Below are 18,340 nucleotides of genomic sequence, written 5' to 3' on the forward strand. Positions count from 1 at the left end.
GTGACTGCTGATATTTTTACAAACGAAACATGAATCTAATATTTTTGCATGGAAATATTGTAATTTGTTATTGTTAATCATTTTTCCACTATTTAAGACGTTTTTTCAATACATAAATGTTAATAAATTTGTAAAATGAAAATAGTGTCAGATGTAACCTAAAATTTATATACTGAAAATACCAAGAAATGTACATTAAATTTGCATAATTTTATAATGCGTTAACAGCAATTACTCGATAACGAAATCTGAATAATCCCTTAATCCCTTAATCCCTTAATAAAACAGGGGAAAACAGGTAAAAAAGTATAAAAGGAAATAACGACAGAAGAAAATTATCATACTAGATGAGTATATTGTGCGAGAAACATTAAATAATGGATTCATCGAATGTTTTACCTAAAGACGAAATGGACGAAATTCTGGGTGCCATCGCCACACCTACAGAACAGGAAGACGACACCCTGCAATGGGGCGATATAAGTGAGGAGGCTCTGAATGAAGCGTGCGCTGTTGCCGAAGAAGAAATTGGAGAAACAGAAGAAGTCAGAAAGCCACATGAGATAGACGACACCCTGCAATGGGGCAATATAACTGACGAGGCTCTAACTGAAGCGTGTACTGTTGCCGAGAAAGAACTTGAAAAAAAAAAGAAATAACACAGCCACATGAGGTACCATTAATGTGGGAAGACATCGACGAAACAGAATTAGTGAATGTTACTGTAAAAGCCGAACAACATGGAAGTGCCGTCATGCATAGAGATGTGGAAGAATTACAATGGGAGACTATCGATGCCTCCCAGCTAATAAACATAACTATGGAAGCAGAACAAAATGTCGGTGAAGAAGAACAGGAAGAACGTGACGTCTTAGAAGAAGAAGAGGTAGAAGAAGAACAGGACGAACCTGACATCTTTCAAGAGGAAGAAGTAGAAGAAGAAGAACAGAACGAACATGACGTGTTAGAAGAAGAAGAGGAAGACGAAGTCCAGGACGAACATAACGTCTTGGAAGAGGAAGAAATAGAAGAAGAACAGGATGAACCTGACGTGTTGGAAGAAGAAGAAATGGAAATAAGCGGAAACAACAACATCGAAATAGGTCCGTTGTCGACATCGACAACAGCAAGCACAAACGCATCGTCTGAGGAAATTCGCAGTAGGATGGTTCGACAATTAAGTCCAAATAGCGATTCTTCCGAAGAAATCCGAAAACAAATGGTAGAAAAGTTTATCAAGCGACCTTTCAAAAAAAGAAAGTTCGAGTAATGGTCCAATTAGCAAAGCAGAAAAATCGGCAAGTATAAGAAAATTTTCATAGATGACAAATACAGTACGCAGCTGTAATAAGAAAAACCGCGTTTAAGATACATAACAGTTTGTATAAAAGAAAACGACAAAAATAAAGTAATGAAAATATAATAAAGCAAATAATTACCGCTTAAATGGGTGCATGTGTACCACCCTCGCGCGACCCACAACAGTTGAATATGAAATGCAGCTAAAATAAACACCTGACGTCCGTGAACGCGAAAACACAAATTGGAAATAAATGGATAGGCGAAGTGGCGCGCCGCTTCGCGACTCGCAACCAAAACAGTCGTTGAAATGCGCGGAAATAGTATATTTGCAAGAATTTTGTATAAATCGATCTCACACCAAATCGACCTCGCACCCGTATTTCCCAAATACGATACACAACCCGAACACGACATGTGCAACAGGAAAATATAAAAAAAGTGTAACCAAACCGAGCCCAGCGTGCCCGCTGCGTCCTGCAGTAGTTGCATACAAACCGCAGCGAAAATTTATAAAACATGACCACCGCGCGCTCCTAAAACTGGGAAAAGAAAAAAATTAATAGATAACAAAACCACCACAACCGTAACAGAATGCGAAGCAATCCGCTGGGCCCAGCAGGCCCGTCGCGCCCCGTAATAGTTCATTATGGAATACAGCGAAAATAAGCATAAACAAACATTGGAAATAAATTGATAAGCGAACAGGCGCCGCTTCGCGGCTCGCAACGAAAACAGTCATTAAAATGCGCAGAAGTAGTATATATGGAAGAATTTTTTATATATCGATGTCGCACCCATATAACCCGACCAGAAATCACAACCCGAACACGACATGTGCAACGGGAAAATTTAAAAAAAGTGTAACCAAGCCGAGCCCAGCGGGCCCGCTGCGTCCCGCAGTAGTTGAATACAAACCGCAGCGAAAATTTATAAAACATAACCACCGCGCGCTTCTAAAACCGGGAAAAGAAAAAAATTAATAGATAACAAAACCACCACAACCGTAACAGAATGCGAAGCAATCCGCTGGGCCCAGCGAGCCCGTCGCGCCCCGTAATAGTTCGTAATGGAATACAGCGAAAATAAGCATAAACAAACATTGGAAATAAATTGATAGGCGAACAGGCGCCGCTTCGCGGCTCGCAACGAAAACAGTAATTAAAATGCGCAGAAGTAGTATATATGCAAGAATTTTTTATATATCGCTGTCGCACCCATATAACCCGACCAGAAATCACAACCCGAACACGACATGTGCAACGTGAAAATATGAAGTTAAAACCATGCTCGGCCCAGCGGGCCCGCCGCGCCCCACAGTATAAGAAATTAAAAAAAAAAATAAAATCACCACCGTAACAGTAGAAAATAAATAGATAGGCGAACTGGCGCCACTTCGCGACGCGCAACCGAAACATTAAAAAAATGCACAGAAGTATCGCTGCATGCAGTAACCCGCCGAGACCACTAAAAAATGCAACGTGATCCGCACAACAACGGAAATGTGTAAAACATAAGAACCTCGAGCCCCTGAACGCAGGGAAAACATAAATGGATAGGCGAACTGGCGCATCGATACCGTACCACAACGCAAAGTGACCCGTCGGGCCCATTAGGACCATCCGTCGCCACTTCGCAAATCCGAGCGGAGAACTGGAAAGGTAGGCCAAGTCCGCCACAACGGAGATGAAAAAAAAATTAAAAGGGCCATAACTCCACCCCCTTAAGCGCTACAATAAAAACGAAAGAATACTTTTTTGCTAGTCGCACGATAAGCTTTCGTTTGATGTAGGATAAGTTCATATTCGAACCGACGAGGTTATCAAAATGTTTAGCTCACGTTCTCCACCGGGGGTCGAAAACTAAAATCGGCCATAAAAAAAAACTATAAAAGATATCGTAAAAACAGAAACACCTCCGAGTTCGTAACATCAAGACGCACGTTTAGAAACCGTCGTCAGCAACGCACGAATATTTAAAAAATTCCAACCCCCAACAGCACCCTCCGAAGAAAGAGAAGAAACTGGAAAAGTACGTCACACAGAAGCCCTCCCAAGGTATAATGAATCCCCCGAAGGAAAATCCGGCCCGAAGGACCAAACGGCCAGAATAAAAAATCGGCCAGTACACCTGCGCGGAACATCGGATCGCAAAAAAATTTTAGGGGTACGAAGATCCAAGGGCCCTCTACCTATCCACCAAATTTCGAACTAATCCGATAACATTACGCCTCCCCCGTACACCCCACCCCCACCCCCGAGGTCGGACCGCCAAACGAAGATCCATCGCGACATCGCGACCGAAATAAAAAATCGACGGGTCGCGGCGATTTAATTAAAAAAAATTAAAAATTTTCTGCGCGACGTAGGTTTTCTTACGTTCGAGAACGGGACGATATATAACAAAATCGACCCCATGGGCGTGTTTGGCAGAACAGGTACGAATTTATTTTAGGGGTCTCGCCCCGACCTCACGAAAAAAGGGCGGGGTCATATGCACCCCACAAAAAAAAATCGATAGATTTTCACGAAATCCGACGTGGCCCACACACCCGACAGTCATAAGATCCCCTCCGAAGCGCAAGTCCGTAGCACCAACGGTTCGGCCGTAAATCGCTATAAAGTGTTCGCGCATGCGCCGAATTTTTTTTTTTTTTTCACAGAATCCGCCCGTCCCACCGTATCCGACAGGAGCCCGTGCGCATCCGTAGCATTCACCGCCGAAGCGCACGGCGACTTTTACGTTCTGCGCAGCATCGTAGCCATTGCACCTGTAGAGGCAAATCGAACCGCCGGCCCGGCCGGAATACGACGGTTCGTCGAACGTCGCTCCAGCTGTGGCCGTTCGCATATCGACGTATAACTCGCAAACGCGCAGGCGCACAGAACCCCGCGCGGTCGAGCACGAAGGGGCCCAGACCCTCTACCGACCAAACCCCCACGCGCAGCCGTAGGTCGTACCCCGACCTACCGCGCAGAGATTCCGACCGTTTTCGGTAACTTCACCCCCACTTTTTATAGCGGTTCCGAGCCCGCCGCGGTACCGCGCATACGGCCATATATCGGTTTTCCCTCTCAGTCCCAAAACGTACGACTTGCACCATAGAAAACTTATGCGCAGGCGCACAGAAACCCGTCCGTGCGAGCACGGACGCTTTACGTCCCTCTACCTCCGCGACCCCTCTGCGCAGAATTTTGCCTCCCCGCAACCCTCCGCGCATACCCGACCGAGTTAACCTTGAGGATTTCGGGGTCGCACCATAGAGGCTCACCAATAGCCCCATCTTTTGCGCGTACGACGGCGCAAACCTTACCTCGCTACGGCGTCTCGTTCCCGAGCCGCGTGCCCGTTTATACTCGAAAACACGGTATCCCACCACGCCGCCCCCGGAGGCCGTAGGGGGCCCGTGACAGTCGCGCCGTACCCGGCTCGACCCCCCGACTCCGATTCCGCGATCGTTTCGCCGCCCCGCCGCCGTTTCATACCGGCCGCCCCCGCTACCGGCCGAACGCCGCCCCCGATCGCAAAATCGGCGAGAGGTGTTCGGCGTTCCCCGTCGCGAGTACACCCCGTATACGAAGTTTGAGATCGATCCGAGACATTCTAAAAACCCAGGTCACGTTCCCCATAAGCGGGTAGAATTGTATATCGCCCATGCGTTTTCTATTGAACATATTATAGTTGTTTGTTAATTTTCTCTGATTCTTCAGTCCTTCGCAAGCTTTGACGGCAAGGTCACGGATATACAGTGTGTCCCACTTAAGCATTAGCCACTCATGTAAAATTGTTATTCACAGACTTGTTTCAATTTTTTTTTTGTTTGATAAATCTCAGAAAAAGGAGTAGAATGTATAATTTCTGTATTTTCGTGGTCTAACTCACGGCCAACTGAGACGCGTTTTGTAGGAAGAAAAAACGAGAAGTAATATTAGGATGGTTTTGACAAAAACTGCACCGAATTCTTATTAAATTATTTAATAACAAAATAAATAATTCAAACTTATGCACTTTTCAACACGTTGAGACTATTAATTGTTGCTTTTTGTAACTGTTGCCTAGTTATGTTACGGCATACGTCTGTAATAGGTTCACAAAGTTCTTCTCGTCTTTGGGGCCTCGTAACATAATCTTTATTTTGAACAACTCCCCACAAAAAAATCGAGAGGTGTGAGATGTGGAGACCGCGGTAGCCAATGAATTAAAGGGATGTTACGTCCAATCCATTGATTGGGAAAATGTTCGTTCAGCCAATTTTTCACCATGATCGAATTATGGAGGCAAGTCATCGATTTCGTCCATAAATTCATTTTGTAAGAATCTCCAAAATCATCCGCATTTAAATTTCCTTCAAAACAGTATGGTCCAATGATTTTTAGATTTAAAATGCTACACCAAATATTCACCTTAGCGGAATACTGCTCTTATGTACCGCATTATATAACCCAATGCGGATTTTCTTCACACTACATTCTAATATTTTGCGATAAAACAATATCGATTGTAGTGAACGCAGCTTCATCAGTGTACAAAATATTTTTCAAAAAACTGGGATCATTTAAGTATATACCCTTAAACCATAAACTTTATTCCATTCTTCTTTCTCTCTTCAATTTCTAGACTGTGAAGAAATTTGGGTTTGCATGCCTTGACAAAGTTAAATTGTTTGCTTGTATAGCCTTATTCATCAATCGTGTGCCTCCAGTTGCGACGACTGTCGACTATTTCTAATTGCAAAATTGTAAAAATTTATAAGAATTATTTGATGCGTCTCTAACGTCCCTGTTAGGGAGCCATTGTGACGCTCCCTCGACTAGTTATCAGGTTATTCGGCAGCAGGTGTTGGTGATGTCACGGGAACGTGTTCACTCCACATGAACCTCGCCTTCGGTTTAGAGTAAGTACTCGGGCAGCTACAGTGAAGAAAGTTTACTTCCAGGGGTCTGTTATATTTCCTTTATTATAACTGTCGTCGCAGCAGGATAATACTTGTGACTTGTATACAAGGAACAACTTATATTAACATTAACAGTAAATATATGTACGAAAAACAAAGTGATGTGTACAACTCGTAGACTTTTTACATTTTGACAGTCATTAATCATCACGTTGAACCATAGAACTACTGAACAAAAGAGAATAGAAGTAACTAAGAACATATAACAGTTAGATCAGTGGCTCTAACAGTGCTGACCACTTTTAAAACAAATCTGATTTACGTATATTTCATATTACACCAGTAACAATAGCCAAAAGTAGTTTTCCGCGTGTAGCGCAAATTCCTTTCTCAAATGAATGAATTATCAGTGTACATTGCAAATACATAGTAAGACTTCTTACAAATCGGAATACAACTGGAAGTATATTTAACTAACTAGACTAAACTAGATTTATTTCCATTCATTCTTCCAACTTTTTTCATATGCAGCGAATCTTCAATGTAGCCTTTTGCTACTGTGCTGCTTTTCCATCCTCCATGGCGTTGTACAGTCATCTGCCCCTGAGTTTGCCAACAAATTAGCAGATGAGCTGCGGAAGGTGTGACTAGTATAGGTTTCTGGATCCTTCAGTTGCAGATACGTAGCCTTTGGTTTTGGCATACTTGCGAATGTATTAATGCCAATCATTTGTTTAGTGCATTTACCATTGTGGTAACTCAGAAAAACCTTTCTGTTTTTACATCTTTAGGGCGATTTTCTGCATACTTTTTATAGATTTTATAAAAATCACCATCAATTACAATCGAACGTGGTTTGTCATTTTTAGTTAATGACATCTTTACTGATATCATATCGTTTTTATCATTGATATCTTGCAATGTTATATTAACAAGCTCAGATTTTCTACATGAAGAGCTTTTCTGCAAAACTGAATAAGTCCTTTAAGCTCAGTTTTAAGAAAAGGAGAAATTTTGTATATAATCAATAAAAGACACAAAAGCAAAATGCCACTAAAAAATATGGTTAATAGGCATCTTATAGCACACAGTGAAAATATGAAGAAAAATAAAAAGTTTTTTGGGATTTATTTACTAAAAATGGTTGTACTTGTTGAGTTTTGATTAAATAATATGGACCTGTTCTGTTTTGCTTCGTTAGCTAATGGGACTTGTTAACTTTTGTAAAACTAAATTAGAATACCTACATGTATGTTTTTTAAAATATTTATTTTTAAATTGATACATTAATATTTAAGCTTATATATGAATTGCCACTTCGTCCTCCAAACAGTCACATGCTTCCTCATCCCCATCATTATGTTCTTCCTCATTTTCCAGTATTTCCTCATTATTTTCTTGTATTATATTTTCTGGATTGCTTAGTAATAATTTGTTCCAATTCAAAGTATCATATTCTTCCCAGTTTTTCCCAATATGAGTTTCAAGTAAAGTTCTTACATTGGCCAGTTTCTTAGGATTAACCTCATGAATTAATGGCTCTTCCGGCAAATTGTAATTTTCAATTTTTTTCCTCTTTTCATTATATTTTGTTTTTTACTTCCAAGAGTGGATTTGAAGTTTGGAAAACCTTCTACTTCCATAATTTTCTTGCCATTTTTCTCAGTTTTTGTTAAAACTATTCTTTTATACTCGCTAATGTTGTCCAGTTTTTTGTAAAGAGTTTGAAGACCTTTCACCTTAAGAAGTTTCCAATCTTTTCCCAAAATTTTAACAAATCATGTCTATATAGTTCATGATATTTCTCTTTGTTCTCTATTACGGGCTCTTTTCTTAGTTTCCTTTCAATGCGTCCAAAAACCCCATCCGCTGGCAAGAAACTATGTCCGCGTACTGGAAAGTGGATCACTATTTTATTTATATTTTTTGTGGTTTCATTCTGCAGCCAAAACATTAAAGCATGTATAACATGCGAGTTTTTATTTTGACCACCACACCCATCGCAAAACAATCTAAGTATAGTAATTTCGGCATTCATTTCTAAACTGTTAATGTAATCTAATAATGCTGATGCAACTTCGGTACAACCTCTCCCTGCTTGGTCTTCTGTCCATGTATAAAATGTAGGTTTAGAAGAATCGGGTCTAACACAGCATAATGTATAGTAGCTTAGCTGCCTTAAATAAAAAGCTTCTCCGATAGGAGTTTTAGGAAGAGGTTGTACCTATTGCATATCAAAGCAAAATGATATGGCATTTTCAGGTTTCTTTTTTAAAAGTTTATAGAAGGCTTTAGATCGTAGTTTATGAATTCTTTTTTCTGTTATGAGTGTAACTTTTTTGTCATTATTTTTTTCGTTTTTAATTTNCTCATCATCAGTGTAATAGTAGTAGACGTTACGACTTGTACTGAATATCTAGTAATCAATAAACGTGTTGAAACAAATAAATGTGTTAAAGTCTTCCAAGTCACGAATTGCAACTTTAACTGGCGCAGTCGGTAGGATAGTGCGTAGTCCAGAAGAAATCATATTTGGTAGTAAGAAATTGACCAACGTGAAGAACCCTTCCAGACTATTGACTCTCAAGTCTTCAGCACTAGCCAGAACACTTTTGGAAAGGACCTCAAGAACTACAGCCATTCTCTGTTTAAGAAGCCAACTGATATTGGTGAGTCTGTGAGTCTTCCCTGTTCCCATTCCCTTGATTGATACTGATACTTTCAAGTTCTGTGACAAAATTACTATTTACTCCCTGAATTGACTGTTTATCAATTTCCGGTTCGGTTAAGAATCTAGAGGTTAACTGTATATTAATTTCTAGTTAATTAAGAATTTTTAAGAATTAAAAAGAATTTAATTTAAAATCAAAATGGCAAATCCCAATTACCAATTATTAAAAATGTATATCGATACCATCCCGACTTTCGATGGTAATCCAACACTTTTAAACGATTTCTGTGAAGCATGCGACGGTTTAATTGTAAATTTTTCAAATGAGAATAATGAAGCGCAGAATAAATTTTTAGTAAGAACAATACGAAATAAACTAATAGGTCAAGCCCAAATAAATATTTCAACCAGACTAGAAGTAGAATCCTGGGTTGAAATTAAACAAATATTGACTCGAATTTTTGGAGATCCTCGCGATATCGACACTTTACAACAAGATTTAATTCATCTTACATATGATTCTCGTCAAGAATCATTGATTAACTTTAGTAATAAGATATTACAGATGCAATCGTTATTAATGGCGAAATTAAAACAATCACACGAAACGAGAGAAGTAAAAAAAGCACTAAGCACCGTGTTCCAAAAATTAAGCTTAGACACATTTGTTAGAAATTTACCGTTTTATTACCAACAAATGGTCAGAACCAAAGAAATAGATGACCTAGAAGAAGCAATTACATTTATAAATAAAGAAGCACAATTTAATAAATACAAAAAATCAGTAGAACATACTAAAGTCAAAAATCAACCTAAACCATTCCCGCCACCAAGAAATCCACATTTCCAAAATCATTTCCTAACACCAAGAAATCAATTTCAAAACCAACACCCTAGAAACGATTTCTCAAATCATAATAGGCACTTTAGTCAGAATAATTTCCCCAATAGACATCCTAATCAAAGTAACTATTTCAATCATAGATACCAGAATAATAACCTTATTCCTAATAGACAAAATTTTACACAACAACATTGGCCCAATCAACCAATCAATGTTCAACCTCGACCAATGAAACAAAACTTCCCGACAAATAAACAAGTATTTGGCCCAAACCAACCTAAATCAAAGAATTTTGGTCCTACCCCGATGTCCGGTATTTCTACCATAAACTCCGATCATTTTAAATCCCGACCTGAGTTTAATAAAACCGAGGCAGACATAACCCCACCTGGATGGTCATATAACAACATAGAAGATCAATTATCCGTTTTTACCCATCAAGGACATTTGACCCCTGAACAAATAAATACATTACAAATTCCTGATGATCAGCCAGACGAGTTCCCATACGACGAACAATACGATGACGAAGACTGGGACGCAGAACTAGCTGAAAATTTTCAAGACGTTTCATTAGACACCAATCCCACATAAAAAATCCAAAATCAATCCCTCATGTTGAACTAAACACAAATTTAATTCATAGTTCACTTCCTTACATCCAATTAAGTAAACCTCCTTTAAAACTCCTCTTAGATACAGGTAGTTCTAAAACTATTCTCAAACCTGACATTGTACAAAAATATTTTCCGAATCTCATCAGAACAGACCCTATCCAAGTAAAAACTGGATCAGGACAAATCCTTGTGAAAACCCAAGCTCATATTCCATCCTTCCCCGAGTTCAATTCAAATCAAAAACTTGATACTATCCTTTTCAATTTTCATGAATTCTTCGATGGAGCCCTTGGTATAGAAGACATAAAAAAACAAAAAATAGAAATATCCTTCAAAAATAATACTATCTCCAATGACTATTTCTCCTTACCTATATCTTATAAACATCCAATATCATATACCCAAGATCAATCAATAATTCTTGCTCCTCAACAAATTACAAAAATAACCCTGCCAATAGACCAAACCAATAATACAGAACTCCTAATAAATGAAATCAAAGGTAATAAATGTTATCTCCCCACTACCTTGACAAAAGTAATGAATAATGAAATATGTTTCGAAATTCACAATTACGACACGCAATACCGCAACTTTGATCCCACTAAATTAAAATTTACACCTTCATCAGAATATCAAACTTATGATTGTAAATTTACCAAAGAAAGCGAAAATTTACATCAAAATTTAAATTTAAAATCCCTATTAAGAACCTCACATTTAAATAACGAAGAACGAACAAAATTATTCCGATTATGTGACAAATATACTCATATTTTTCAAAAACCTCATGAAAAACTAAGTTTTAGTAATACAGTAAAACATGAAATTCTTACAAAAGATGATAACCCTGTATATTCAAAAAACTACCGATACCCATATATTCATAAAGAAGAAGTTTCTAAACAAATCTCAGAAATGTTAAATAACCACATAATAAGACCTTCCCAAAGTCCTTGGTCTTCCCCAATCTGGATAGTACCGAAAAAATTAGACGCAAGTGGTAAACGAAAGTGGAGACTTGTAATTGATTATAGGAAAGTTAACGAAAAGACAACAGATGATAAATATCCATTACCCAACATTACTGAAATTTTAGATAGATTAGGAAGATGTTCATATTTTTCAACTATAGATTTAGCATCTGGTTTCCATCAGATTGAGATGCACCCAAATTCTGTCCAAAAAACCGCTTTTTCAGTTGACAATGGTCATTATGAGTTTATCAGAATGCCTTTCGGATTAAAAAATGCCCCAGCAACTTTTCAAAGATGTATGGACAATGTTTTAAAAGATCTTCAGAACAAAATTTGCATGGTATATATGGATGACGTAATAGTATTTTCCAACGGTTTACAGGAACATCTACAGAACCTTGAGTTAGTATTCAAAACCTTTGAAAAAAATAATTTAAAGATTCAATTGGATAAATCCGAATTCCTTAGGAAAGAAGTAACATTTTTAGGACATGTAATAACACCCGACGGAATAAAACCCAATCCAGAAAAAATTAAAGCTATTCAAAATTTTCCCATACCAAAGACTACTAAAGAAATCAAATCATTTTTAGGTTTATTAGGTTACTATAGGAAATTTATAGAAAACTTTGCAAAAATAACAAAACCTTTGACAAATTGCCTAAAAAAGAATGAAAAGATCGAACTAACCAAAGATTATTGCAATTGTTTTGAATTTTGTAAAACCTTATTAACAAATGACCCTATATTAATATTCCCCGATTTCACGAAACCTTTTGAAGTCACTACTGACGCCTCTAATTTCGCAATAGGCGCAGTACTTTCTCAAAATAACAAACCAATTAGTTATGCCTCCAGAACGTTAAACCCGGCAGAGATTAATTATTCAACAATAGAAAAAGAACTCCTTTCAATCGTTTGGGCGTGCAAAACATTCAGACCCTATATTTACGGTACTAAATTCACTATATACACTGATCATAAACCATTACAATGGCTTTTTTCACTAAAAGAACCAAATTCTAAACTTGTACGATGGAGATTAAAACTGGAAGAATACGATTATATAATAAAATATAAAAAAGGAACGCAAAATAAAGTAGCTGATGCATTAAGCCGTATCAAAATAGAATGTAATCTAAATGAAAACGATAACGCTGACGACAACATTAGTACACAAGTACAAATCGATGATGATCTTGATACAATAATAAACAGTATATTAAGAGAAGAGACAGATATACCCCAAATTAGTAATGAAGAACTAAATGATTTAATACCAGAAATTCCTCCAGATAATCAGACTGTCCACACGAGTCAAGAAGAACCAATGTTCTCAATACCCTATACAGAAAACCCCCTCAATCAATATAAAACTCAAATTATACTAACAGAATCAAATACAATCCCTAGTAACATTTGTGATTCAAGATACATATTTAATAAATTTCGTCACCTAATTACTCTTAAAAGTAACATAACCGACGAAGAAACCTTTCGATTTCTAAAACCTTTAATCTCACTCGATAACATCACCTGTTTTAAATTTTCCACTCCTTCGATCGAAAGAAAAATAACGCGGATCTTAAGAACGTCCCTCAGACATCATCGTAACACGAAGCTCTTAATAGCTAACAAAGTCTTAGACGACATTATCAACGAACCTGAACAACAACAAATCATTAAATATCACCACCAAGGTAAAACTTGCCACCGAGGTATTAAAGAAACTATTAAGTCAATCAATAGAAATTATTATTGGCCTAACATACAAATAGATGTTACCAATTATATAAATACTTGCCAAACATGCCTAGTAGCAAAATACGACAGAAACCCACAAAAAATAAAATTGAAAATATCTGAAACACCCTCATTTCCTTTCGAACATATTCACATTGACACGTTCATCATAGATAAAAACCATTTCTTGACAATACTCGACCCCTTTTCAAAATACGGACAAGCTTATTACTTAGAAGCAAAAATTAGCATTAATGTCATGGAAGCCTTACTATTATTCATATCTCACATGGGTATACCACACAAAATCACCGCAGATAATGGTACTGAATTTAATAATCAAATCATAAAAGACTTTTGCCTTCTACACAATATAGAACTACACTTCACTACCCCTTACCATTCAAATTCCAATTCTCCTGTTGAAAGATTTCATTCAAGTCTAATAGACTCTATAAGATGTCTTAAACAAGAACATCAGAAATCAATTAAGTACCTCATGACTCTAGCTGTCTTACTATATAATAATTCAATACACTCCACAATCAAAATGACACCCTTTGAAGTAATCCATGGTCAAAAGACTAACCCCTTTGATATTTCCCCACAAATTGTTGTCAATCAATATACTCACAAGCATCGAGAAAATTTACAACATTTGCACAATCAAGTTAAAGAAAGAATTCAAAATAATAAAACAAAAATTATTGAAAAGAAAAATCAACAACTAGCGGAACCCGAACCAGTACAAACAGATCAAACGGTTTATATTCAAACAGAACCTAGAAAACCTAAAGATCACCCAAAATTTAAAGAAACAGTTGCTTTAGAAGATAGAGACAATAAAATTTTGACTGAAATTGGTATTATACATAAAAATAAAGTGCGTAAGCCGCGAAAAGTAATAGAGAAATCTTTGTTACAGGATGACAATGAATCTCTCTCTAACAATCCTCTACCTAACGATCCTAGCAGTAGTCCAGTCCGAAGATATAACCTTCGATCCCGTCGATAGTGTAGCATTGTTTCAAAAACTAGGTAAACGAGTTCACATCATCGAAAGATATCATATGTTCCTACACAAATTAGACCTTCATCCTTTATATGAAGCATTTCAGAAACTTCAACTTTTAATAGATCAAAACAATCTAAGAAACACATCTCAAGGAATCTCAGAATCACTTTTACATCAAGAAGAAAATTTAAAAGTAATTGTTTATCAAGAATTTAGAAAATTTAGACCCATCAAACGTCAAAAACGAGGCCTCTTTAATATCATAGGAGACATTAATAAACAACTCTTCGGAACAGCAACTGAAAAAGATATTGAAAAGTTCGACTCAAAATTGAATACCTTATTAGAAAATGAAAAAGAAATAGCGACCGAAGTTAACTTAAGAACTTCATTATTGTCATCATTCATAAATAAAACTACAAAAATAATCCATCAAATAGATGAAAATAATAAAAAATTAGAATATAACATCAAATACTTTTCAGATTCTTTAAGTATTAATTTCCAAAGACAAATCATCATCAATCAATTAGAACTCATATTATATTATGTTCAACAGATTGAAATTACGATTTCACTCCTTCAGCGAGATCAAATTAGCTTCTTTTTGTTGACCCCGCGGGAAATTGATGACATGGTCACTCACCTCAGAACATTATATCCTCAAAGTGAAATTCCTCGCTTTGGAAACATACAGTCATATTACAATTATTTCCAAACAAAATTATATTTAAAAGACTTTTGTTATTACATCTCAATTCTAGTACCAATAGTATCACAGAAAACGGAGCTTGAACTTTATCATGTAACCCCTTTACCAATTAAAAATATAACCCTCCTAGAAATCCCAAAATACCTTATTATTGACTCACATGACAACTATCAATATCTGAACGATCAACCAAACACCATTGAAGATATATACTATTCTTCTGAAGTCAAACTGGTAGACCATCCTAATTGTCTCGTCGACATACTCCGCCAACGACAAAGGCCCAGAAACTGTCAAATCACCCGAGTTTTCTACAAGACACCCTATGTCCTACAACTCAAATCTTCAGACTACTTACTAATCACATCAAAGCTAGTAACATTACAATACAGTTGCCGACATGGAATCGCAGACACTAAAACAATTACGAAAAATACCAAAATCACAATGATCCCAGGCTGTCAATTCTCCATAGACGACCTTATCTACGAGTACGAAGACCCAATTATGACCAGTACTACTTATCTGTTACCAAACATAAATCTAACAACATTTCCTATGGGCTCACTACAGAATGTATCCCTTGATGACCTCTACCAAGGAAAAAATCTTTTCAAGAACATCGTACATATAAAAGATTTTAAAGACATCCCATGGCATATCAACTATACCTGGATTATGCTCATTTTTATATGTTTAGCCATATTGATCCTAACATACTTTTACTTCAGGAAAAACAAACCCAAAACAGGTCTAGCCGTCATCTTCAACAAAGCCAAAGAACAAGTCAAAATCAAGCCCAAGGTGGACAAGGCAGTTGACGCTCTCGTGGACCCCCAACTTCCCTTTTAAGATGGGAGGAGTTACACACCCCGTACAGAACCCGGATCTACTTTTATTTTTATATCTCGTTGTCCTTCATGCATAATATATCGTTATGTATACTTTGCCTATCTAATTGACGTCAATGTAAATGATAAGAGATCCCTATATAAATTCATGCGAGATCTCTCATCATCAGTGTAATAGTAACAGTAGTCATTGCTTGTACTAACTATCTAGTAATCAATAAACGTGTTTAAACAAATAAATGTGTTAAAGTCTTCCAAGTCACGAATTGCAACTTTAACTTGATATAAAACAAATTATTAGGACAAATCACATGAATGAGGAAGAAAAAGAAAACAACAATTTATGTTTAGAATATTCAGACATTTTTCAAAATCCAACAGATAAACTATCTTTTACAAATACAATCAAACACGAAATTAAGACTAAAGAAGAAAATCCCTGCCATACAAAAATATATCATTATCCCCACATCTATAATGAATAAGTTCAAAATCAACTATCAAAAATGCTAAATGACGGAATAATTCGATCAAGTATGTCCCCATGGAGTTCACCTATTTGAGTTGTACCGAAAAAATTAAACGCTTCAGGCAAAAGAAAATGGAGAATTGTCGTAGACTACAGAAAATTGAATAACAAGACTGTAACTGACAGATATCCTATCCCAAATATCACCGACATACTCGACAAATTAGACAGAAGTCGTTATTTCACCACTTTAGATCTCGCCTCCGGCTTTCACCAAATTGAAATGGCACCAGAATCAATTCCAAAAACAGATTTTAATACAGAACACGGACATTATGAATTTTTAAGAATGCCCTTTGGACTCAAAAATGCTCCAAGTACTTTGCGTACCCCGACTTTGAAAAAGCCTTTGAACTCACAACTGACGCATCAAATTACGCGATAGGCGCAGTGCTTTCGCAAGACGGACGGACACCCGATAGCTTAAGCATCAAGAACATTAAACCTTGCTGAGATAAATTACGCGATAATTGAAAAAGAATTACTAGCAATAGTATGGAGTTGTAAATATATTAGACCTTACATTTACGGAAAGAAATTTACCATTTTTTCGGATCATAAACCTTTAGAATGACTTTCAAATCTAAAAACACCAAACACTAGACTTATTAGATGGAGATTACATTTAGAAGAATTCGACTATGAAATAAAATCCAAACAAGGAAAAACTAATTACGTTGCAGACGCTTTATCTAGAATAAAAATTCAAGACCTACCACAAGAAGTAAATGCCCTAACAAAAGCTAACACAACATCTTTAGAAGATGACCTTATGTCTATNACAAGACAGTAACTGACAGATATCCTATCCCAAATATCACCGACATACTCGACAAATTAGACAGAAGTCGTTATTTCACCACTTTAGATCTCGCCTCCGGCTTTCACCAAATTGAAATGGCACCAGAATCACTTCCAAAAACAGATTTTAATACAGAACACGGACATTATGAATTTTTAAGAATGCCCTTTGGACTCAAAAATGCTCCAAGTACTTTCCAAAGAATGATTGACAACGTAATTCGTGAACATATTAACAAAATTTGTTTAGTTTATTTAGATGATATAATAATTTTTTCGACCTCTTTACAAGAACATATTACAAATTTAAAAAAGATTTTCCAAACTTTAAGAAATGCAAATTTAAAAGTACAATTAGACAAATCCGAATTCCTTAAGAAAAACGTTGAATTTTTAGGTTACTCCTGATGGAATAAAACCAAATCCTGACAAAATTAATGTAATCAAAAAATTCCCAATCCCTAAGACACACAAACAAATAAAATCATTTTTAGACCTACTAGGATACTACAGAAAATTTATTAAAAATTTTGCCAAAATAACAAAGCCACTTACAAATTGTTTGAAAAAATACCAAAAAATTTAATTAACACCTGGCTGCATATCATGTTTTGAACATTGCAAAACTCTCTTATCAAATGAACCCATCCTTGCGTACCCCGACTTTGAAAAAGCCTTTGAACTCACAACTGACGCATCAAATTACGCGATAGGCGCAGTGCTTTCGCAAGACGGACACCCGATAGCTTAAGCATCAAGAACATTAAACTTTGCTGAGATAAATTACGCGATAATTGAAAAAGAATTACTAGCAATAGTATGGAGTTGTAAATATATTAGACCTTACATTTACGGAAAGAAATTTACCATTTTTTCGGATCATAAACCTTTAGAATGACTTTCAAATTTAAAAACACCAAACACTAGACTTATTAGATGGAGATTACATTTAGAAGAATTCGACTATGAAATAAAATCCAAACAAGGAAAAACTAATTACGTTGCAGACGCTTTATCTAGAATAAAAATTCAAGACCTACCACAAGAAGTAAATGCCCTAACAAAAGCTAACACAACATCTTTAGAAGATGACCTTATGTCTATGTTAAACAATGTTGACGAAATTCCAGAAGTTGACGAAACCAATTTAAACGAATTATTAAAAACCATAACTGATCAACCAACTACTTCTCAAAACGAAGATTTTGAAAATTATATTCCACAAACCATTATCAAAGCTCAAAAATAAAATGACGAAACAATAACAATCCATTCCTCACACGAAAATCCTGTTTCTCATCACAGAAAAATGTATTAACCAATACGTAAACCAAATTATTATAACGGAATCAAGTAACTCACTAGCAAATTTTACAATTCATGAATC

The 18,340-nt window shown here is 36.4% G+C and overlaps 1 protein-coding gene across 1 annotated transcript; it reads left to right on the forward strand.

The window, feature by feature from the left end:
- The first annotated feature begins 682 nt into the window (after positions 1–682).
- On the forward strand, positions 683–4,161 carry LOC108915666 (histone H3.v1-like). Its single transcript, XM_018721763.1, has 3 exons — positions 683–1,222; positions 3,248–3,356; positions 3,962–4,161. The coding sequence occupies exons 1-3, from the start codon at positions 683–685 to the stop codon at positions 4,159–4,161; spliced, it is 849 nt and encodes a 282-aa protein (XP_018577279.1).
- The last annotated feature ends 14,179 nt before the right edge of the window (positions 4,162–18,340 follow it).

Source organism: Anoplophora glabripennis, unplaced genomic scaffold, assembly GCF_000390285.2.
Source record: "Anoplophora glabripennis isolate ALB-LARVAE unplaced genomic scaffold, Agla_2.0 scaffold1378, whole genome shotgun sequence".
Taxonomy (NCBI): Eukaryota; Metazoa; Arthropoda; class Insecta; order Coleoptera; family Cerambycidae; genus Anoplophora; species Anoplophora glabripennis.

Excerpts from the sequence above, each read along its gene's own strand:
- LOC108915666 (XM_018721763.1), top strand. The coding sequence starts at position 683 with ATGTGGGAAGACATCGACGAAACAGAATTAGTGAATGTTACTGTAAAA. Across the intron at positions 1,223-3,247 it reads AAGAAATCCGAAAACAAATG|AAACCGTCGTCAGCAACGCA; the intron begins GTAGAAAAGTTT and ends ACGCACGTTTAG. Across the intron at positions 3,357-3,961 it reads CACACAGAAGCCCTCCCAAG|AATCCGCCCGTCCCACCGTA; the intron begins GTATAATGAATC and ends TTTTTTTCACAG.